We start from the raw sequence: 25,792 nt of genomic DNA, 5'->3' as shown, positions 1-25,792 counted from the left end.
TTTGTTGTTGTTTTTTGCTATGGGCGATGTTTGCGGTCTCTCAGAGGAAAGGCCCTCATTAGAGGAGCTCTTGGCTGGAAGGGTGGGTGGAAGTGTGGGACGACTAGACTGTGGGTCATGAGTCGTGCTTTAGCACAGCCACAGTAAAGCACATAATCAGAAGTCTTGTGCAACCCAAATAAAATTAAAAACCAGCAGTGTTTTTTTTTTTTCTCACAAAAAATACTTTTTTCACACTTGCCAGAGGTTTCTGGTTTGAATTCTGATGATTATCTTTTGGCCTTCTCTTCTCACTATCTTCGCTTCATTTAAAATGAATGTTATTTGACCATGAGTCACCGTCAGCATAGGTAATTTACTTTTTGCAGTTGCACCTCTTTAAAGGGCACCTATTATGGAATTTTGAAATGTACCTTTCATGTAGTGTGTAACATAGATCTAAGTGAACAAAAACATCCTGCAAAGTTTGAAATATGAAAGTGCACCGTATATAAAGTTATTGTCTTTCAAAAGTGAGAGTCGACTCTGAGTCATTTTTATGAATCGTTAGAAGACCGAAGCTTTTTCTCTGACTAGATGACGTCAACTTGTCAAGTTATTTGAATGCGATACGCCCACTCATTGCGCTCCAAGGCCAGTGAAAACATCATGGCGACGAGACGCTGTGTTTTGAAGTGCGACTCAAAAGCCAACTTTTTTCATCTGCCCAAGGAGGAGCATTTGAAGACTAAGTAGATACAATTCATATAACTATACCACAGAAGTATAGTCCGAGCCTTGTGCTTTGTTCGCGCCATTTTGAAGACGATTGCTTTTTAAGTGCAATCAAACTTGGATTCGCGAGCCAGCTGATATTGAAGGAAGGTTCATTTCTAAGTGTATTTGCATCAGCTTCCTCCTCCGAATCACAACCTGTAAGTGTTATTAATAATTGTTGCTTTTATGTTTTATGTAGCATGCTTAATAATTATTTTGTTTGTTGAGTAAGCACCGTTTAGCTTCTAGGTCTTCAATGGCAATTGTATTGAGATATGTGAAGTGTTTGTCGTTGTTTTCGGAGTTGTCTTAAAGAATAGAATAATACCTCGTAGTAACATAACTGCATTTTTTTTTTTTTTAAACGTTATGTTTATGCATCGGGCTAACGCAAACAAAGACTGATTGTGCTTTTACAATATGAACTCTGGGCTATGCTCGCTAACGTAACATTAAATTCTTTATCTTATTTTTAGTTTTTTACTACAAACTACAAAGCAGTGGACTATAATCATTATTATAACACGATTTAATTGATAAAAGCATCATTGTACTCCGTGTTAAACAATAAGTATTATCTCTGTAAACACTGCTGGGTCATCTGACCAATCACCGCAGATTAGCGTCGCGCAAAGGAGGGGTTTGGAAAAATGAGTTGTTGAACGAATCATTTGGGAGTCGGTGAGCAAATCAGGTAAAAATAAATGCATATTATACGACAACAAAAGTGTTTTTTGTCATTGCATGCACGTAAAACTGTTGTTGGGGACTCCCTAAACAACATTAGGAACATTTTAAATGTCATAATAGGTGCCCTTTAAGAGTTTTTCATTGGTATTTTAGACTTTTATTGTAACGTTCATTGTCTTCTGTAATTGGGGGCGGTGTGGCCTATAGGAAGGTTCCATCTCCACCAGGAACGATTCATGAACGCTCACCGGTTGTGCCTTTTGAAGACTCCTCAGTTTGCTCTAACCATTGACAACTCCTTTTCAGTTTTTAGGGTAAATCTCATGAAAATCTCCAGATCACGTTTTACCCCTAAAAATCAAGCGAAAAATGTACAGAGAAAATGAAGTTATTTTGATATTGTTTTCATGACATTTCACCCTCCCAATAATTCTTATTATCATAGTTTGTCCAGATATTTTACTTTAGACTTGTTTTTAATTCCCATTATTCTCAGCGGTGATTCTCGTTATATTCTCATTACAGAAATACAGTATTTTATTGTTGTATTACAGAAAACATATTGATATATTTTCCCCAAAATTAAATGAGCATAAATGAAAGAAATCCCATGATGGAGCATATTAAGGCTATCTATTAATTATATTAATATTAAGCTAGCAGCATTAATATATTTTTTTCGCCCTTTTTAATGTCAATATAATCATTAGCATTTTTTATCTTAATATTTATATATATATAAAAATAGATGACTGTTGGCATTATGCACTCTTCATTAATATTAATAATAATGTCAATGTCCATATTAAAATTTAAAAATGCAACAAAAATAGCCAGTTTATAATATCTGTTTATTATAAAAAATTAATTTATTATTTATATTTATTATTTTTCAAGTGTCACATTAATGCAGGGTTCAACAAACAGGGGTTTGTGAGATAAAAAGCTAAAGTCTTATGAGCTGCTTGTTTCAGAGTGAAGCATGCAGCGCATTTCTTATGATTTTTAAATATATATATATATATTTTTTTTTTTTACAGTACTACTACAAATAATAATAATTGCATCAGATAAATGTGAACATGCAAATTTTCCATTGTATTATAGAAATATTAACTTAAAATCCCAGAGGGTACTTCAAGTACACAACATCTTAGGTGTTGGGCTGACAAAAACATTTGAGAACCCCTGCATTAATGTAACGTCTCTTGAACTGCACTTCACTTTTGTCACCAAATGATTTATTCATGCAATACAATTAATTATTTGATTGGTATGTCACGTAATGAAGTCAATTTAAAGAATGGTCATCATTTGACAGTTTTACACATGCATATATACACATACATTTTTAAAGGACCATAAGTGGAGGATTCCAGGTGTGCTGAAAGTTGGATTCGAGTAGAATGTGTGATTTTTAGGAAGAGAGCTCTCCACTGCTGCATTGTGACCTCCTGTCTTGAGGACATGTCAGACAGCTCCCGCACCCCAACAACCCCTCACCTTGTCACACCAGAGTAACATCTCCTCTCTATACCTGTCTCCATGCGGCGGGCCGAAGGTTACGGAAGCGTGCGTGACTGTTGAGCTCCGCGGGGTGATTGACTAGAGGCGAGAGAAGTGACTCCTCGGCACTTCGGAGACCGCTACCCTGGAGAGAGGTGCAGAACTCTGTCCCGTCGCTCTAGCAAATGCGGACCCTGCCTACAGGAGTAATTATCAGCTTTGTCAGATCCCTCCGAGCTCTTCTCTCCTCTTTTCTCTCTCTCTCTTTATCTCTTTCTTCCTCCCATCCTCCTCTCACCCTGTCAGGTTTAAGTGGGGCCCATCGCTGCGATAAAACACCGGCCCCTACAGGTGAGATTGGACAGGAGGGTGGGGGGTGGGGGGGGGGGGGGGATGCGGTCTAGGAGGAGAGGGGAGGAAGCCCGTGTTCAGTCAATTGAAAAGCTGTCAGAGTGCGAGCGAGCCCTGGAAGGAGAGTCGACAAGATAAGACGAGGTTCTCATCTGCCAGCTGAGCTCGAGCGAGGTCAAGGCATTGGCGCCTTTAATCTAGTTAATTTTAGACCCTCGATTCTGAAAACATGTCGAGCCGAACTCCGGGCTGATAAAACCTTGTGGCCTACGTGTTCCATCAAGTTTGATTTTGTGTGTTTTTTTTTTTTATGTTCTCCTCTCGCTATTATTTGTTTATCTCAGTTTCTCAAGCATTCAGACGCTAATCCGAGTTGGAGTCGCGGAGATTTCCGTAGTGCGGTAATTCCAAAGTCTTGTTTTCTCTTATCAACAAGAGCTGATTGGAAATAATTAACGAGCAAGCGGAAGCTAAACCTCCGCGCGGTCTTTGGTATCTACCAATTTTCAGCTAGCGCACGGCTCCTTAGCATCAGAATAATGAGCTTGTCTCTCCAAGTTACAAGCACATGCTCCTACACACAGAATGTGTTTTAAGCTAATTTAATCTTTTGTAGTTGCTTTTTTTTTTTCTCTTTCTTTGCATTTCATTTCCATATTTTTGAATTGCGCTTTGTGCGTTTCCTTCTCGGAAAGGTTTCTGAAGTCGCGCTTTGTTCTGTAGCACTCTGCTCCGTTAAGGAGATTACAAATAATAGACGAAATTCTGGTAATTAACATTTAATCTTTAAACGCTGTTTTATTTATTTACAGATGTGAAAAGAGGAAACGAGTGTCCCTTAAACAGGCACGGCTTCTGCTCTTCAAAGCAGAGCAGTTAGTAAGCAGCTCAGCTAATATTTTTATTAAAGACCTCACCTTCAATTTGGTTCAATTCAGTTCAGCCCGGGTTTGAGCAAGCCAATTTTCTGCTTCAGACTGCTTTAATAAACCCTCTGCTCTATCAGAAGCCTCTGCCGTTCCTGATGAAGGCAGTTTATTTTAAATTAAAGGAGAGTTTCTTATCTGCCGGAGCAAAGAATGTGACTACAGTAGTCGTTCTTCTTTTCGCGGGGTAATTAAAACAAAAACCCGCTTTCGGCGGCTGATAAAAATACGGGATCTGATACGTGGTGGCCCTCTAACGTTGCGCAGATGTTCCATCGATGGAAGTTTATTCGGCCACATCTGGTTCCCCGAACGACCATGAGACGTACAACCCTGCTTGAAAAGTGATCAACGGATTGGCGTATCTCTACCCTGCGTCAGTATGATGGCAATCGTTGATTTAATTGAAGTTGCAAGTGAAACCTAAGCTAGATTGAGGCTTTAAATCGCCTTTCAATTAAGCAGGATGTCAGTCGATCGTCTGAAAGCCGCAGTCACGGTGAAGCTGGAGGTGGATGCAAGGCTTCACTTTGCTTTATCAGTGTAGTGATATTCGACATGACACCTGGCTAGCTGAGCTTTCGTCAAGTTGACTGCAAGAGTTATTAGCTTGAGTGGATAAACTTCTCTATAAATCCCTGTTTTGTTGGTTTAGGATATGCTTTGAACAAAGATACTTAATCTTTTCCATGTATATTATCCATTTTATCAGTCAAGCCATCAATAACTTTTTTTTGCCTAGGTAGATCACTGTAAATTTGACTGTTTTACTTTAGATTAAGTTTATATTAAATGCAATATACATTATTAAATTTAACTGACCTTTTGTATGATAACTTGATTGGATGGGGAAGACCACAATAAAACAATTTCTGAGCTTAAATTGGGTTGCTTTAGAATAGATTATGCTTTTTAGCAAAGATACTTGCACCAATCTTTAGTCCTTTTTGATTCAGTTTTTATTTTATTGTTTTTAAAGTATGTTTTAAACACCACATCCATTATCAGAGTCAATAATTTTACTATTTTTACTACTTGATTGTGTGCTATTATTTTGCTATGAGATTAATGAGCTATTGCCAGTTTGGCTGTTGATTATTAGATTATATAAATCTAAGTTTTATACTTTTTATTATTACTCTTAACTTTTATCTTACTCTTTATTTTTTTACTTTTAATGAGTACTAGCTAGTCTATCTTTAGTTCATTTGACAGCCAGATTGATTAGCTTGATTGGATGAATATCTTTATAAAAACCTTTTGTGTTTGCCGTTTTATTTTCTTGGTGTAGAATTTGTTTTAAACACCACGTACATTATCCAAATCCAACATTTTAATTGAATTCAATTTAACAATAGCTCGTCTGGCTTTCAGATTGGCATTGAGGACAATTAGCCTGATAAACTCTAATTTGTCTTCAGTTGTATTGTATGACATTTTGAGCCTTTAGCACACATTTCCTCTGCTTTTTAGCAACGATACTCGCACAGATCTCACAGCATATATTATATAGAGTCAATAACCGTCATTTAGCCGTCATTTCAACAATGGCAGTTCAGATTTGCGTTATTAATTTGAGTGAAGGTGCTTGTCTGAAGTGAGGATGAATGACAGGTTATTTGCCGCTCTTTTTTTTTTTTTGCCTTCAGGGTCTACTGTACAGATGTACTCCCCGGTTTGTCGGGTCTGTTCCCTGCCTCCACCTCCTTCCCGCTCGCTGGGTTATTTATCATAGTTGTTCTAGTCACTGCCACTCTTGACACTGGTGTTATTAATGAATATCCACTCTGCCGGTAATTCAGTTTAACCTGTCTCCCTGCATTCATTCATTCTACTAAACCATCCACAGGAAGAGCGAAATTGAGGGAGGGGTGGGAGGAAATGAGTGAGTCATGCGACTATTTTACCGCTGAGTTAGTTTTTTGGTTGCGCTTCATATAAAATATTTACTGTCACTGCATGCACGATCCTGCCAGGATGTGTGCAACAATATCCCTCTGCCTTTGCAGAAGTTAGACACTCTTGCCCTCATGATTCCTTCTCACTGACCTCCGACCTTTTCCACAGGCCGCGTAATGTGGAGCCAGTGTGTTCGAACCTGCAATCACAGATCCTGAACTGCTATAGAGAAAACCGTGAGCAGACGCTTCAGTGCTCTGACCTGGCCAAAGAGTACATGCAGTGCATCAATGCAGCTAAGAAGGTAAGGAACCATAAAGATTTAGCTGGACTGTGTGGTAAAGTTGTTGTTTAGAAGCATTTGTGACCTCAGATAAACTCTAAAAGGCACAGTTGACATTCATTTATTTACTGTAATGTTAAAATATCACAGTCCAACAAGCATATACTTTTCAAGCATGCATTTAAAAACTTAAATTAATAAATATAAAACAATCTTATATAAATATACCAACACAACTAAATATAAAGATATCACTAGCACTTTATAATAACTTTGATTTAAAAATGTAACATACTTTATGAATATAATGTTATGTTAATGTTAATATAATTCTTAACAGATCAATAGTTTGAAATATTTTAGTTTAATAATTGAAATATAAATGTGCATAATATTTACTAATTTTTTGAATGCGTTTTAACTAATGATCTGTTAAGTATTATAAACTACTAATATACACAAACTATCTCACGTGTATTTAGAGTTTCTGTTCTGTAATTTACAAGTCCTACTAAGGTGAAGGCTTTGAATATTGTTAATGAATATTAAATACGTTTTATGATGTACGATTTACTTTATAGGAGGACATGTAGAAACCCTCTCCAATTGGCCAATTCACACTCCATCGACAGACACTTCACCGGGTTTTGTAGTATCTGTACGTTACGCTGTTGGCTTCTTTTGGTGTGGTCTGCACTTTTTTCACCGTTTGAACATGTTAATTTACCATTTGTCGAGTCGTGGAATCTCTGAGAAGTGGCGTACTGATATCTCCCGAGTGTCCATGTTGGTTGGCTTCTGTTGATGCAGTGTGAATTGGTCTTAAAATGTACAGTAACACAAAAAGCCTGTTTGATACTAAAGGGATGTTCATGCTGAGGTTGCCAACTTGCTGTACTGTTGGTTGCTAGCAGCTGTCCTACTTGACTTCAAGCAGAGGGATATGTGAACTTCACTCTTGCTTCCATTGCTAGTAGGCATTCCTGTAGCTCTGTTGGTAGAGCATGGCCCTAGAAATGCCACGATCATGGATTTAATTGATTGGGGACACAGAAACCGATGAAATTTATCCCTTGAATGCACTGCGAGTCTCTTTCTGCCAAATGCATAAATATAAATGTAAATGCCCATTGGCATCCGCATTGCATTGCAGCGCATTTGCATAGAGTTGAACTCTCATCAAACATCTCTGTAGCTCGTCACCTCAAATCATCAAAACTCATTGAAAGAGTCACTTTCTAGTCGTTTTGTTGATATCATTTTCTGCCAGGGTGAATGTCCCTTAAATATCAGAGAGAAGAGGTGGAAAATGGTCACGTGAAACTCAATTTTGATTGTTATTGGCGCGAGAAACCTTGATAAACATAAAAAGTGGTCTTAGTTTTAAGTATAGTTCAACCAAAAATGAAAATTCTCTAATCATTTACTCACCCTTATGATGGTTTATTTCTTCTGTGAAACAAAAAAGAAGATATTTTGAAAAATGCTCAGACATTACAATCGCTTAAGCGTTTTGTGTTGGTCCGCGGCACCCTCGCTGCAGCGCTGTCAGTAAAGGTGTACTTTTCAAGGTGTTAATTCTCCAGGAGTTTTACTGTTCACGTTCAGTTGCAGCCAGGCAACAGTAGAGTAATTGCCCCACTCCATCACACCCTCGGTCGCAACGAGAGCGAGCGCGTATGGATGGGTTGCTGGCTCACTAGTACACACTGCACTCAGGGAGTGTGTGATAATCACTGCTATGGCAACGGCTCCCAGTTCCAGGATGTGGATCTGGTTCTCATGCTGCTGCCGGTGGCTTATCGCTCTCACTTCCTCATTCCCCTCACCTCCACTCATCCGTGCTATATTGTGACTGTTGATTTAAACTTTTTTTAATTGCTGTTACTTTGCAGAACAACTACTCGATTCGAGTTTGAAAATGTCCTTGTTGTTTGGCCAGGTGTTTTGTTTTTTTCCTTGAGTCTTTCTGAATTGAGTATTTTAAAGAAAAGGGGTTTTCAATGCAGTTTGATGAAGCAATTTTGCGAGTGTGCAGACACTCAGTTGCATGCTGTGTCTTTGTCCAACTTTTCGCATAAGCATTATTGCTACAAAAGCAGGAGGTGGTAAACACAAAATCCAGATCAATGGACCGAACATCGCTCTTAGTGCGCACAAAGCCTCAGGATATTTGTTCACTTTGTGGGCCAGGGGCGAGACTGTACAGTAGTACCTGCTGGAAAGAGAGATTGGCTTTTAATGTGGCTTTCCCTTTTCTACGCACTGGGTGAGGTGAACATTTAAACAACATTGACCGTAAGAAATGTGTCAGGTTAAGGAAGAAAAGTGAGTTGTAATCTGTGTTTCATGTTGACCAAAGGCATAGTACAACCAAAATTTAAAATGTACTCACCTTTGTTGTTCCAGACCTGTATGACTTAATTTTCTTAGTTGAACGCAAAAGTTGTTGCTCAATGAAAATTTCCCGTTCCGCCACAGCTCTCAAATATCATTCACGTTTGTTCAGTTCAGTGATTAATGACTTCTTCAATTCAGTCTTTTCCTCACGGAAAGCTTTGGTATCGTGATTATAACACATGGAAAAAATCATAAAAAATATCCTTTTACATTTACAGACTAATAAAACACAGGTATAATATCATGAGGGTGATTTAAAGAGTGACAGGATTTTTTTATTTTGCATGAATTATTCCTTTAAACAATAGACAGCAAGTGTTACTTATGATGTAAACTGACATGAGGGGAGTCACCTCTAGATAATATTGTTCTTTGCACAAAGCTTGTGTTACCCGTCAGAACAGACGTTGCTTTCTAGAGGTGTGAAATATAACGCAGTCAACCCTGTTATAATCAGGCTGCGTTTAATTAGACTCCAGCAATTAAACGTATGCTAAGCAGTGGCATTTAAGACCATAATTTTATATTTATATATATATATATATATATATATATATATATATATATATATATATATATATATATATATATATATTATTAAATATATATATCACTGTCACTTTCAGTTCAGAAGTATTATTAATCAGCGATGCATCAAAAGTTACAGTAAAGACATTTATCATTTACAAAAATTTTTCATTTTCAAATAAATGCTGTTCTTTTGAATTTATTTAGAATCCTGAAAAAAATGCATCACGGTTTCAACAAAAAATATTAAGTAGCACAACAGTTATTAATAATATAATTTTGATAATAATAAGAAATGTTTCTTGAGCATTAAATCAGCCTATTAGAATGATTTCTGAAGGATCATATGACAAAATTCAGCTTTGCCGTTAACAGGAATAAATCACATTTTTAAATATATTATGATTTATTTGTGCAATATTTTACACTGCCACATTAACTATCGACTAGTTATCCAGACAAGCCCACCAGCTAGTCAATGTTGTAATTGTAAATGTAGTTTTGCACATCCCTATTTTAAGCACAGATCAAATCCCAGTCTTCTCATCATAGCAGTTAGAAGCTATAGAAGCCCTTATTACAGAAACCCTCTCTTGCTCTTGACACACTTCAATTTGGGAAGGCTGCATGCCCTGGAATGAAGGGAGACAGAGAGAAGAAGCGGGACACTCTCCATCTGAGGGGGCGCCCTGCTTCTCTGGGCATTGTCTGGGATAATGACTCTGAGATTGGCCTGTTCCTCCATCCTGCACGCTTCACCCTGCACCGGGATCTTCCGCTCATTTACGGCCAGGGCCAGATGCACCGACTTTGATGGTGATTGATGTTTTGAGCTCCCTTGCATTTAACAGCGAGGTAGAAGAGAGAGAGGGGCTCGTGGGCAAGAGATGGAAGGGGGGAGTAAGGGGTTAAAAAAACACAAAAATGGAGGGGAAGAGAAAGAGAGAGCAGGAGAAGGGAATAGGCTAGTTAGCCCTCCGTGTCAGACGCTGGATTGATGCTGTGGGGCGGCAGGGGCTGTTGTGTCAGGGCTGAACTTTTTGAGAGGCTGCCTTAAACTTTTAATGCTGTTTTTCTCAGCGTAAAATTTGCCCCCAAAGCCCCAGCTCTGCCATCAGCATTACCGCAGGCTCAAGGGCTAATGCCCCGTGTGTGTGTTGATGTGTGTGTGACAGTTCAGACCAATGCGTGCTCTTGTAACAGATGTTTCAGAATGCCTGTCCACATCTAGAAATACATCATATGAGCTCTGAGATGCTATAAATAATGTGAATGTATAAGGAGAGCGAGAGAGTTTGCGTTGTGCTCTAGTACTCTCAATAACCGGTGCTGTTGCAACAGTGTTTCGTGTGAAACCATTTTTTACTGCAAGTTAAGGAAATTCATACGTCAGGTTTACACGTGTATTAATCAGGACTCAGACTTATTGTTTCAGACTTTTACCCTAGACTTTTATCACTTATTCTACTCTTTTATTTTATTTTTTTTATTCTTTTTTTTTATAATGTATAACAGACTAACTCTCAAACCCAAACCCAAACCATAATTTATCTTTAAAGATAAGTATTACTTGTGAATTTTAATAATAATGACTATAATAAAAAAAATATATATAAACCACTAATGTTTAAACAATTACCGGTATGTTTATTTCAATTTGTTTATTTCAATTTAGCATTACTATTATTATTAAAATATGAATCTTTATATTTAATAGTAATTATTAAATATAATAATATTATAATATATCCATCCATCCATCTTCTTCCGCTTATCCGGGGCCGGGTCGCGGGGGCAGCAGTCTAAGCAGAGATGCCCAGACTTCCCTTTCCCTAGCCACTTCCTCTAGCTCTTCCGGGGGGACACCGAGGCGTTCCCAGGCCAGCCGAGAGACATAGTCTCTCCAGCGTGTCCTAGGTCTTCCCCGTGGTCTCCTCCCGGTGGGACGTGCCTGGAACACCTTCCAGGGAAGGCGTCCAGGAGGCATCCGGAACAGATGCCCGAGCCACCTCAGCTGACCCCTCTCGATGTGGAGGAGCAGCGGCTCTACTCTGAGCTCCTCCCGAGTGACCGAGCTCCTCACCCTATCTCTAAGGGATCGCCCAGCCACCCTGCGGAGAAAGCTCATTTCGGCCGCCTGTATCCGGGATCTTGTCCTTTCGGTCATGACCCAAAGCTCATGACCATAGGTGAGAGTAGGAACGTAGATTGACCGGTAAATCGAGAGCTTCGCCTTGCGGCTCAGCTCCTTCTTCACCACGACAGACCGGTACATCGACCGCATTACTGCTGAAGCTGCACCGATCCGTCTGTCAATCTCCCGTTCCATCCTTCCCTCACTCGTGAACAAGACCCCAAGATACTTGAACTCCTCCACTTGAGGCAGGAACTCTCCACCAACCTGAAGTAGGCAAGCCACCTTTTTCCGACTGAGGACCATGGCCTCGGATTTGGAGGTGCTGATTCTCATCCCAGCCGCTTCACACTCGGCTGCAAACCGTCCCAGTGCATGCTGAAGGTCCTGGTCTGATGGGGCCAACACGACAACATCATCTGCAAAGAGCAGAGACGAAATCGTGTTGTTCCCAAACCAGACACCCTCCGGCCCCTGGCTGCGCCTAGAAATTCTGTCCATAAAAATTATGAACAGAACCGGCGACAAAGGGCAGCCCTGCCGGAGTCCAACATGCACCGGGAAGAAGTCTGACTTACTGCCGGCAATGCGAACCAAGCTCCTGCTTCGATCGTACAGGGACCGGACAGCCCTTAGCAAAGGACCCCGGACCCCATACTCCCGGAGCACCCTCCACAGGCCGCCACGAGGGACACAGTCGAATGCCTTCTCCAAATCCACAAAGCACATGTGGATTGGTTGGGCAAACTCCCATGAACCCTCCAGCACCCTGTAGAGGGTATAGAGCTGGTCCAGTGTTCCACGGCCCGGACGAAAACCGCACTGTTCCTCCTGAATCCGAGGTTCTACTATCGGCCGTATTCTCCTCTCCAGTACCCTGGCATAGACTTTCCCGGGGAGGCTGAGAAGTATATGTTATTATTATATTTTAATTATAATGATAAAATATATATATATATATATATATATATATATATATATATATATATATATAATTTATTTTGTATCTAATACAAATATATAATATAATACATGTTCAAACATCAATGTTTAAATAATTACAGTTATTATTGTTATTTAAATACAAAACATGTTTAATAAAAAAAGTAATTTAAAAACACTACATTTTAAGTAATTAAAAGTAATTAGTATTATTATTATATAAATAATTTGTTATTAATAATAAATATAATAAATTAAATAAAAACAATGAAATGCAATATTGTTATTGAAATAAAAATGTCAAATTATTTAGTTATTAGTAATACAAATAATATAATACATAAAATACAATATAAAATAAATAACAGCAATGTTTAAATAACAATTAATTGTAATGTAAATAATTAAATGTTAAATTATTATTATAATTAATGCATTTATTATTTAAACATTGGTTTGTTTAATCATTGCTTTTGCCTCCATTTTATTAAAGCAATAAGCTACTCAAGGCTGCTTTGCGTGGTACCTAACAGCACCCCTTAATTGTGGTCAAATCAATGTAACTGTCTCGTAGCTTCTTGCTTTATTTATGATTTTTGCTCAAAAGCAGACTCAATCAGATTTGGCTAACTTCAGGGAGCATTTTTAAGCAGTTTTTTCCCTAAAGGTATAGCTAGATAAAAAATTTGCACAAACACACTTTCATCCCCATCCTGACTCCAGCGTGTCTCACACACACACACACACACACACACACACACTCACACACTCACACACTCACACACACACACACACACACACACACACTCACACACTCACACACTCACACACTCACACACACACACACACACACACACACACACACACACTCACACACTCACACACTCACACACACACACACACACACACACACACACACACACACACACACACACACACACACGAGTCAGATCACAGAGTGTATTACTGCATTTCTCCAGTGAGTCTCAGAGATGGAACCTCTTTTCATTCGATTGACTAAAAGGAACCGGCTGCCAGGTGCTCCGAGGCCTTCTCCCGACCCCCGCTGTGCCAACTCAGAGCTGTGTGTGTGTTAGCGTGAGTTCTCATATCAAGTACTGCTGGAATATAGCTTGACAGCTTATTTATTTGGTTGTAGCAAGATACAAATGCAACAACTGACGTTGACTCTAGGGTCCACAAACAAATCATCAATACGAGCACCACCATTGAAATAAATGGTGGGTTAAATTGGTCTGCATCAGACATTCCAAATAAAATGAAATGTTTCTATTGTGTGCGTGATCTATGTGAGCTCTTTCAATGAAACAAACCTGAAAATAGAATGAGGTAAATGGAAAGCTTAAGATGTAAAGTCAAGAGACTGGGTCAAGGTAGGTGGGCAGCCGCTTTGAACATCTTTCTACTTAGATGAGAATAGTGTTTTGTCAGGATAGCGAAGTTGAGTCATTGTCTGTACTGAAATCATTGAACTATCCAATGTCATCGACCCTAGATACATGTACATGTTTGTACTTATAAGTGCACTGACTCCGAGAACTGCAGAGAATAATTGAGCTATTTACTCATCAGATTCATTCGGTAATTAAACACCAGTGTTGCTTGGAGATGTGCAATGGTTAATTCTGCTTTGACTTTGCTCAGAACTATTTTCATGGTGGAGGAATAATTGAACATTGTATGCTGTTTGTGATTTGTAATTTGTAAATGTGCTTTACCTATTTCTTAACTCTTTCCCCTCCATTGACGGAAATGTCCGGCTTTCCGTGTTTTTACTGTTATACAGTAGGGGGCGCTATGACACATCTTCTGAAAGAGTACTGAATTTCCCAATCTAAACACAGGTGAAAAAGAAGCAGAAACAAGTGATTGCATATGTAAAATAACATGGTCATCGATATTATACCGCATATAAATCAAAATCTGTTACTGAATGAAATGTCAGTTTCCAGGACGAGGTATAGGACAGTACAACTTTAGATGTTGATGGACTCGATCTGCTCTGTTTTGACCATCGTTTTGAATCCGATCTGGATGTAGTCTTTGATGAAAACATGATTTTCTCAGTTTTTTGCTAGACATTACCCACATGAGTATACCCACTTACCCACAACACAAGTGTTGATAAAAAAGACTGCATTAAGCTAGAATAAAACAGTTTTTTAAAGCAGAAGCTCTGTTTTTGTCTTTTGATATATTGCATGTTCAGATTTTCATACAACAAAATATTCAGGGGCCCATGAACATTTTGTGAAAATTATAAAAAAAAATGCTGGCAGTGGCTGGCAACTTTTTTTTTTTTTTTTTAAACACTGGCGGGGAAAGAGTTAAAGAGAGTTCACCCAAAAATGACAATTGTGTTGTTGCCCATGTCATGAATTACTGTATTTTCACTGATGGATCATGCACAAAAAGACCAGGAACATTAATTAAGGAAGTATATAGCATCAGTTTTGATTTTGTCAGATTACAGTTGCAATGTCCACAGTGAAGCGGTGTCCCTCTGGACCTTTTCTTCCTCAAAAGCCTTGCTGAACGTGAGAATCTGTGCACAGCAACCTTTTAATAACCCGTCATAACTCTGCCGCGGCTTGTCGAATCAAGAACTCCTCATAATTCAAATCCCTCAAGCTAAAGGCAGGTCACTTCATTGTGACCATCTTAAGCGTGGACTGGCAGGTTTCCCTTTTGTGTGCGTTACACAACGACTGTGCCAAATATATAACAATTGATGTAGAAATGGTGAAAATCAAGTTCGGTGTTGAATTCATTGCTCATTTTAGTGCACTTGGAAATTTCTGGAATTATTATTGGAAATAATATTTGTACATTTTAAAATTTTGCCTAAGTAATATATATAATGAGTAGGTTAATTGGTTTCAATATTAAATTGCGATTAGTACATTTTCCCATAGTTGAAGCATGTTTCTTTCATTTTAATTTAATAATTATTTTAATTTGATTAAATTTCATCATTCAAGAATTTAAATGAGTTTACTTTTGTTACAGTTACAGCCTGGGTTTGATTTATAAACAATTAGAAGTAGAATAATTAATGAAGGTAAACTTTAACAAATCGCATACATGAACTTCTACATTTCTACTAAAAATATAAGACTGTGCTCAACGGCAGGCACAAGGCTTATCATTCCCAATCTCTGCTTTATTTTTTTTTTGCCCCTCTTTCTTGTAAGACCAGACGCCTCGAGCCTCCATCCATCCATTCTTCACAGTGGGATTATTGATTTCATTTTCATATTGCTGCAGGTCCTCCGTTGTAAACAACCTTCCCCTCTTTTCAAAAAGTGAATTGATCCTCGGTCTGCCTGTGTTAGAAGGAACCAATCAAAGCGAACACCATTATCTTTCTTTTTTTGCAGCCGCTTCCCTTTCTCTCCTCCTTTTGTGTCCTGAAATAATAGATCTCGCATTGGCAAACAACATCAAGTATAATGGCGAGTTTGTTGGCGTCACAGATTTGAAAAGTTTTCCGAAAGCGCCACGCTAAAGTGGTTTGAGTTCAGAACAAACTTATTGTTCCAGCAGCACATTTACACAATATAATAGATGGCGAGGATTATCTTGTTTGTGGTAATAGCTCGAAAAGCTTCACGCAGACACACTGAGAAAGACCTTGAGGGAAATGGATGGAGGGGCTTTTTCTTTATTTAATTTTTATTGCACATCTATAGAAATGTGTGTGTGGGGGGGTTGGGTGAACTAGAAAACACTGATTTGCACCTACATACGGCAGAGACTGTTGCCTTGCCATTTCTGAAAGCCTTTACATCAAAAAAGTGCAGTACTGTGGGGACCCAATTACACCTGTTTTTGTCCTTGGAGATGCAACATATATACGTGGAGTTACGACTCTCGTCTTTATCAAAGCTGTAGGAAGGAGTACATTAAAATTCAATGTAATCTTTCGTCTCGTGGGGAAACTAACTAAGATAAGTGGCTGTGTTGTTGATTAGCTGAACATGTGGGTCTAGGCTGAAGAAACACTCAAACGGCTTTTAGAAGCTGCTGTGCTTTACTGGCTGCTGTCTGTTAGCTAAAAGGATTAGGACTACATTTCTGTTTCTTCCCCCCTGATGATCGAGGATATACAAAAGCAAAAAGGTTTATTTCACTGCATTTCTTTCTATGCATGGTACCCCAAGTGTGGACGTGCTCTGTGCTTTCAGAGGGGAAATGTCAACATGGCAACAAATTTGATCCTGTGTACGGTACTTCATAAAGGTGTAGTTCACCCCAAATTTGTATTCTATTAACATTTACTATGTAACTTTCCTTCTTCTGTGGAACACAATGAAGATATTTTGAAAAATTTCTCTTTTTTTTGGTCCATTTAATGAAAGTCAATGGGGTCCATAGAAAGTTATACTGATTTAAACACAATGAGGGGTAGTAAATGAGATATTTAACATTTTTGGGTGAATTTTCTTATTTAATACATATTCTTGGTCTTATTGTGCATGAATGTAGTGGCTTTTTTAATTCCTTTAAAAACACTTAAAGGAATAGTTCCCTCAATTTTTTTTTGTGCAACATGCTGTTTTTTTCCATGCAATATTGAATGGGGATTTGTAGCTTTTAAAGGGTTAGTTCCCCCAAACAATGAAAATTATGGCATCATTTACCCTCATCTTCGAAACTCAGATATATACAGTATATATTTAATGATACCTGAGAGGTTTGTCCCTCCACTAAAAAGTCCATTATACCAAAACTTAGATTTTTTTTTAGAAAGTTCGTAAACGCCATATAAAAGAAATCCATATGAATGAAACGAAGCAATAGATGACAGAATTAAAAATTTTGTGTGAACTATCCCTTTAAGCTTGAAAAGAGACACAAAGGCATCATAAAGGTATTTATCACTATATTTCCCGAGTCTTCTGAAGACATACAGTTGATTCGGGTGTGAAACCGACTGAAAAGTAAGTAGTTTTACTGATCAATCGTCTCAAATCCCATGACCCTGTTAAGGGTGAAAGAAAGATTTTCAATGGGTAACTACCCAAATTTCAGTCTCTTCTTCACACAAAGCTATTGTAAGACTTCAGAAGACTTTGGAAATAGCATGCGAGTTGTATGGAGCACTTTTATGATACTTTTTCTGGTACTTACTGGTCTTTTTTGAAGTTTGAAAGCTTCAGACCCCATTCAGTGTAATTGCACAAATCAAAATCTTTATGGTTTTTATCTTAGTGTTAAATCTTCACAGCAGTTTGTGTGTTGTTTGGCTTTTGTTGCGAAAATAGATTCAATTTGCACCTACAGTAGCTGCCTTTGCGGTAGAAGGATATTACAACCAAATTTTAAATACACGGTGCTCGTAATACAAAAAGATCAAATAAAAAAAAAGGCTGACTACATGCTTGGTTCACCGCTCTTTGTAGTCGTAATTCTCCTTTCATCTTTCAATCTGCACTACTTCTCTTGTGTCTTGCTTCTGTGCTTCCCTCTCCAATCGTGCCATTGCTATCGTCTGCACTTTGCACTATCAGACGGCAGATCAGACCTATTCTTAAGGCTTTATTTTGGCTCAGGCGTGCCACATGGCCTATGAAGATCCTCACAAAGCCCTGAAGCCACAGTCAGCGGGGAACCTGAGGCCAAGAGCCAGAAACACAATGGCTGACATGACCTTTCCGTAGCGGAGCCACTGTGCATTCATTCTGATAACTGATAATCCACCGGACAGACATTGTTCTGCTAAAAAGCAGCTTCAAAACTTTGACAACTTAACAATACAATCTAGTTTTTTTTCTCGACACTGCGGTCAACTTTTTTTTTTCCAAACACTCTCCAGGTGTGATAAAAGTGCATTAGGAATAGCTTTCTTGCTTTGCAAAAGCATCCGCGTGCTGTTTCCCATTTGGCATCGGAACAAGGCGGTTCACTTTGTCTGTCTGGTCTCCAAAAGCTCTTTCCTCTATTTTATTCTATTGAAGCTGTTAGGAGGAGCGGCAAACACTGTTTGGACCGGCCATCACTCCATCCACAAAGGCAGGTTTGAAGTACCTCCACGGACTAGCTTCAAAGACATCTATTTTTTTCACGGTTGTCATCAGACATCATAAGGAGAGCAACCAAATTGTGGGTTCCTTTGCCTACAACAAATAGGTTTTTGTTTGCTTTTTTGTTTTCAGAAAAGGCTCATTGTATTCCAGACTATTGGTACGGAAGAAATGGCTTCTCGTTTGAAAAAAACATTTTGTGAAAAGTGAACGATCCCATCATCCAACTAGTACAGGGATATTTAGTTTTTTTTGCTGTTGTTTCTTGTTTCACCCCCTCCTTTTGAACAGCAGGTTTGTTCTTTGAGTTCTAAAGATTGCCTGTCAAGCGTCTGATATGATGGATCTCCCAGACCAAATGCAGATGGGGAAGCTGAAATCTATACTACACTTTTTGTGTTCTCGTAATAAAATGTATTTTAGTTTATTTGAAATTTATTTCAATTATAATGATAGAAATGACCAAAACAATATTTATTTATTTATAACTTTTGCACTAAACTGTAGGTGTTTCTTTATTTATGTTTTTTTTTACTGTATGTCCTAAGGTTTTTATAATTTAACAGATTTCAGATTTTAATTTTTTTTTGTTACGTCACATTAAAACTTTTTTTAACATTCCCTCATCATTTAGTTTTGCTTATTTTCAAATGTATCAGTACATAGCATGCTTGAGAATATCTAGGTAAATCACATGTGAACAGAATGTTTATTATTTATCATTTTCCATCAAGCTTTAACTGTTAAAATGATGCAAAATTGAAAACATTATTTAATTTAGTATATTTAGGATATATAACATGCCTTAGCAAGACAAAGGAGTCATTTTATTACAGAAATGTTAAACATGTAATGCACCACAGAATGCTATTAAACACTGAAATTACACTGTGGTGAAAATGGTCAAACAGTAAAATATAACAAAGATGGCTGAACTCATTTGATTCGTGAATTTCCACTGTTTGAAATGATTGGCAATATAATTAAATTACTCAGCATGTGAAAAGTTTATTTTAAGAGAGTTTACCTTCTAAATGTTCAGAGGGCCAAAAGTGCTCATAGTTGAAGAAACGCCTAAATATGGATCTATTTTATCAAATAAAGTAGGATTTGACTAGTCTAAAATCTTATAAATTTTTATTTACTCATAGTTATTGTGCCATACATCTTGCTTATTGAATGAATTGGTATTGGATAAGTGCAGAAGGCAAAAAAAATTAATATTGAGTTTCCTCTTCCACCTACGGTAGTTCTGTCATAAACTTAATATATATTTTTGGAGATTTTGAAAGTAGGTTTTCTGTTCTGTTTAGATTGGCTGTTTTTTGGATGATGATGATGTTATTAGAGCAAAGGGCATTTCTAGCTTTTATGTCCAGAGATGAAAAGGGCAGAGGCCATGCATATTTTGGTTCCTCCTCACAATGTCCTGTCACACTAGACATGATGTAGTGGCCAGGGAGCTTGGGGTCACAAAACCCCCTGACCTTTGAGAAAGAAAGTAACTGACATTGTGCTTGTGTTTGAAAGACAAAGTGTACGTTTCCGACTTCCACATGTTCTGAAGCTCTGAAGATTGCAATCTGTTTTAGCATCAGCTTTAGTTGTATGAACAACCATTTAGGCCTATTCACACCAAGCATGGAACAAATGCTCATTGTGAACAGGATTTAGAACAGAAACCTTGGGCATAAGGACAATTACAATACTTTTTTGTCTTTATTTCTTCACTTGCAAGAGATAAACCCTAGCGTTTTTATTTTGACGGAAACTGCAGTTGGGCTTTTATTTTGGCGGAAAACTACAGTTTATGTAAATATAGCTTCTCGTTCCAAATTTAGTGAATAACTGTTATCATTTGCCCACAAATTGTTGGAAATTATGCAAATGTGTAACTGATGCCCACTACGTTCCTAAATGCACAATAAAACTCGCAGCACAAGCAAAGATGGAGTTCACTACATTCGTTCACTGTGAACTGAGCCGTTCTGCGACACGGAAAACACTGGATCACGAGCCGATCGCGAGAGAAAAGTGCGCACTTCGCTTTGAAACATGCAGCGCAAACAAACTACATACTTATTTAATCAAATAGCAGTCTTAGTTAAGATTTGATAAGGGCACAAAGCCATATTGCGCTTTCGATTTTAGTTCATTTGACATACTTTGCTAAAGCAATGGTTTTAATGTAGACTGATGAATATTCGTTTTGCTCTTGGTGTGAATAGACCGTTTTGTTGGTGATTTTGTTTTGCATTTTAGTTTCACGTTCGGTTTGAATAGGCCTTTAAAGTGTTTTGTCCAGGTTGACTCTTTTTGGAGAAAGAAATTTACATACCTCAATGAAACTTCCTGCCTAATGAAAGGTGAAGTAAAAAAGAGGTAGATCAGCTCTTATCAGGCTCATTAAATGCCTTATTCAGGACGTGCTTTATGCCAGATGTGTTGTGGAGTACTTCCTCTCGCATATTTGATTGCCTGTGACTGTGTGATTTATCTGACGCTGAAATGAAAGGATCAGACGGATCAGAGAGCAGTACATCAGAAGTTGGTGAAGTTAAAATCAGCAGAACTCGCTGTCGCTGCTGGCGATTTCTTTCCTTTTTTTCTCCTTCATGTACTCTGCTCAATGCTGAGTTCAGAGTCAAGCTCCCTCTCGGCCTTGTTTGTTTGTCTTGTTTGATCGTTCTTCTTCATCATCTGCGTGTCTCTTGTTTGCCGTCGTAGCGACAGCAGCTGTCTCTCCCTGCCCTTAATGGTGAGGGGAGTTTAGACAAGGCCTCAGAGAGGAGAATGAGACACTAGCAGCTAACATCAGCCCAGCTGTTTCTGTAGGTTACATCACTTTCTTTGTTAGACAACCGATTTGCCATTTAGGTGTGTAAAGGTTCACAATCCCCCAACAAACAGCAACTACTTTCCACTTTTGGGTTTTGTATTTAATAATAATAATAATTAATACATTTTACTATATGATTTGTACTTTTTTTTTTATTATGCTTTAATTAATCTCTCTCTATAGTATACTTGAGTATGCTTAATATTTGTGACTTTTATACAATGTCTTTGTGGCTTCATACTATTTTTTTTCTTCTTCTCACAAATACAATCTATCTCGATCTGTCACTCTTGACTCATTTATACTCGCACACTCTTTCTTTCTTTCTTGGCAGTATTTGTCCATGCATTGTAAGAAATCCATCAGAGAGAGCTGTGATATTGATCTATCAGCTTTCTTATCTGTGTTATACGTTTCTCAGCTGTGAACCTTTTTATGACACCCACTTCTCACCACACCGCTATCAACCACAGGTCAATACACCACACTGGCGCGGTCGGCGTTCCTCAGGTCTCGGTGTTGGGCCCATTTTTAATTATCTCTAGATCCCACACTCTTAGTTCTGCCTCCCCTCAACCTCCAGTGGTAGTTCCCTGTTTTGATCCAGGAGGTCCTCAAGAGGGTTATCAGAATTTGATTCTCAGCACAAACACTGGGTTTGGCTGCTTTCGACCACAGGGAAAGACAGTCCAATCGATATTGGACTGAAACATATACAAGCCTGCTGAGCTGACAGTGGCCGTGTGCAAAAGCTGTGAAAGGCGACCGCTGTGCAGTTTCTTTGTGATACTAGGTTGTGTTGCTTATAGAGAGTGTGCTTTAGTGAATTAAACACATGTTTTTTTCTGCTGTGTAGCCTGTATATGCTTATTTTTATGTCTCAGGGGTTGAACTGATTTTTTTCCTTCCCCTTTTTTCAATAAACTTCAATAAATTACTTTATTTTTTTGTCAATAATCAAGGTAATTATTCATTTGTAAACAATATTTGACTTCAGTTTTAATTAAATTATGCATGTGAAAATATTTGTTGTGTGTTTTAGGGCATATAAGAAATTAGCTATGACATTAACTTTAGCAAGCCAAGGAAGTTGCCATTTTATTTCCAAAAGTGTTTAAAAGGTCATTTTCATCTAAGAATGCCTGCATCTATAATTTCAAGTGTAATGGAAATGCCGTTGTGGTGAAAATGTTCATGAAATTGCAAATAAGATGCTTGTGTGCCTAGTGTTGGACATTGTGAGAGTGTAAAAGGTGAGTTTACTTTCTAAAAGTCCACAGGGCCAAAAGTTACCATAGTTGAAGAAACTTATTCAAGTGTAGGATCTTTTTCCACAATCTCCTCTTTGACTAAAAACCCTTAACCCCTCACAGAAAGCCAATTTAATGTTTAAGACTTTTGAGGGCCATGCACAATAATTGGTGTCAATGTTGCAGATTTCCTGACCCAGGGTGAATATTTTTTTGTACCTCTGGGTTGAAATCCTCTGAGGTTAAACTGGCCCTTGGTGCTGCTGACAGGTTGCGTTAATTAACTCGCACCCTCTTCATTTGCGGGATCTTCTTTTTGCCTGCATGTATGCTTAGAAGCTTCACAGGTCAAGGCCAGCATTCAGAAATAATAGTTATGTGGGTTGCTTTGAATCTGAGTGATGTCATTGCAACGTCCTCCCTTTTCTCTTTGTTTCTCTCTTCATCTCCCTCCTCTTCTCATGCCCTGTCCTCCCTCCATCTCCTGCTGCCCTCCTCTCTGGCACACACCCGCTGTAATGTATGGAGCACCTCCGAATGACTGGAATTAAGGGCCCTGACCTTTAGTGGGTGATGATTACCCATGCAATGTAGTCCACCCCCTCGCTCGTGTGGGCCTGAATCCCACAGGCAGTGATGGCAGTGACTACTGATTTATTTTACTGTAAACTCTCTAAAATGTTGTTTTTTGGCCAGGGTTTCAGCCCTGCGGGAGCATCACCTTGTGGTTTTGCTTTAGTATTTATTGAACAGTGAAGGCTACTTAGATTTTTTATTTTTTTTTGCCTTTTACTTAAGATATGTATATTTTAAAGCTTTCTATTCTATTATAAATATTTTCAAATTTATATTGTGCCAAATCTTAATATTCTGGTGTATATTTCTGTCTCAGTCCTACACCAAAATAAATAAATAAAAATATAAAATGTCCTTTTTTATGTGTGTGTGTGTGTATATATATATATATATATATATATATATATATATATATATATATATATATATATATATAATGTATATATGTGTGTGTGTAAAATAAAATGTATATTATATTTAATAAAGTGTGTGTGTATACTAGTGGTGTAACTTTTTTTAATTACTCATGGTTCGGTTTATCACGGTTTCTGTACGGTTCAGTATGTTTAAAAAGGACTCAAATAAACACAAATAATAAAACTACAAGGAATAGCACAACTAAATACAGTAGAACAAAGATGCAAATAAAAGAAACAGCTTTTCAATGTACAGAAATTGAATAATAATAATAATAAGAGTTATACCGGTACTTGTTTTTTTGTTGTTTGATTAACATTAAAAACACAGACGTCAGCAGCAGGAATTTTAGGCTGCTGTCACTTTAAGACATAATGCACGGATCCATAATACTGATAGACATGAGTTTTCTTTCTTGACTGTTAACTTAAGACATAACCTACAATGTATGCTACGATACTCGCTAAGACTGGCATGTTGACATCATTTATGTGTGAATTAGTCCGTTGAATTAGCGTAAGAAGACTTAATTTAGTATTCACACTGTCTTTGGCTTTCCGTGTGCATGCTTTATCCAGGTTATCGTTAGAGAGCGAGCGAGCGAGCGGCCATGTAAAGTGGCAAACGTTAGGCTACCATTTACATGTTTCAAATCAAGTCTGGGGGGCAGCCCTAATGCATTGTATTTATTGACAGACTAGATTTAAATTTTTGAATATTCATATCAATTCTAATCTAAAGATTTTATTGTCTCCCTCCCTTTTTTGTCACTCCCACCCTTTCTGAACAGAATCTGTTGGTGAATCACGGATAGAGAGTCATTCACCCCGGCAGCAGCGCCACCTTACCCGTCTCTCCCATTCATCTGTATGTTGGGTTTCACGGGACGCTTCTTCTTAAGCCTCTCCATCCAATTACCATCTGATCCCAGGGCTCGAGTCGCACTCCAGTGTACTGAACAAGCTACATATTACAGGCCACTATGAGTATCCCATTATCTGTAACAGTGCAGAGAATGGGATCACCGAAATGCAAGGCTTGATTTTTATAAGAGTACACTCAGGAAATCCTGATGCTTTTATTAGTCAGGATTTTATTTATGCATTGTATTTCGGCAAAAGCATATCTTCATAAATGGATAACTGCCCAAAGTCCTGCCTCTGTCTTTTATTGTCCTTCAAATATGGCCAACTAGAGTTCAGTTTATGAAACTACATCAATCTGTTAGTGAATTAATTTATGGTTTGTTCCACATAAAAATAATCCTGACATTGGCCGTTAAAGGCGTAGTTCATCAAAAAATTAACAGGGTCGGTTTTATTCATCCTTGTCATTCCCAACCTGTCCTGTCCCGGTTATTATTATTTATTTGTTTGCTATTGGACACAAAAGGACAATTAAAAGAGTCTTTATGCATCTCTTTTCTGAACAACAACTGTTGTAAAGCTTCTAAAAAGACAAACAAGTACAATAAAATGTATATAAAAATGTAATAATAATAGTAACAATAATAAATATCAATAAACTATAGGGATAGAAGAACTACCTAACTATACGGGAATTTTACAATAATATTGATAATGATTATTTATAATTTTAATAATGTAGTGTTTAATCTTAAGTATGTTATGATATATAATGATAACATAATATACGGTACGGTAATAATAATTTAAAAAATAACTGATTCGTGTTATTTAATCTATTACATTTCAAATACTAAAGTTATATTCACATATATATAAAAATTTTTTATATCTATATAATAATATAATATAATTTACAAATAAATAATTATTGAATATTAATTTCTGGGTGAACTATGCCTTTAGTCGAATCGAATTTAATTGAAAATGCCTAAAATATTGTGGTCTAATTGAATGGAACCTATTTTTGATTCACACATAAGGAGGAGAGATGAAGATGTGATTGATCTGCGAGTAGTGACACTGTTTCGGTGTCATACACACACATAGACAATCTAGCTCAATTTGTTGCTTTTGACATGGCCGGGTCTCCCATGTGAGCTCAGGCAATTATGGTGAGATGGCAACACACACACAACCCTCAATTATCCGGCTGACACACACTGCATCTCGACATCGGTTCAGATGCGCGCACACACACCGTGTCAGAATATACACACCTCTCTGTCAAGCCTAATAAGGTTCTCAATCCATGCTAGCAGGATTGACTTGGGAATTACCTTGTTAAGGATACAGCCGAGCCGAGGCGGGTTGCCTTCGCT

General features: G+C 37.8%; 1 protein-coding gene across 3 annotated transcripts in view; it reads left to right on the top strand.

Moving 5' to 3' along the window:
- The window catches only part of chchd6a (coiled-coil-helix-coiled-coil-helix domain containing 6a), a 60,953-nt gene extending 36,260 nt beyond the window's left edge, over nucleotides 1-24,693 (top strand). For 2 of the 3 annotated variants that reach the window (XM_079588344.1, XM_079588343.1), the window contains 2 exons: nucleotides 6,297-6,432; nucleotides 24,335-24,692. In XM_079588344.1, the coding sequence (XP_079444470.1) occupies nucleotides 6,297-6,432; nucleotides 24,335-24,358 (160 nt within the window). In that variant the 3' untranslated portion in view covers nucleotides 24,359-24,692. Of the gene's footprint in view, nucleotides 1-6,296; nucleotides 6,433-24,334 lie in introns of all 3 variants that reach the window. The other variant, XM_079588345.1, reaches the window with a different exon arrangement.
- Nucleotides 24,694-25,792: the final 1,099 nt, after the last annotated feature.

Source organism: Phoxinus phoxinus (genome assembly GCF_949152265.1).
Source record: "Phoxinus phoxinus genome assembly, chromosome: 18".
NCBI classification, from domain to species: domain Eukaryota; kingdom Metazoa; phylum Chordata; class Actinopteri; order Cypriniformes; family Leuciscidae; genus Phoxinus; species Phoxinus phoxinus.
This window is presented reverse-complemented; position numbering and strand designations above follow the sequence as displayed.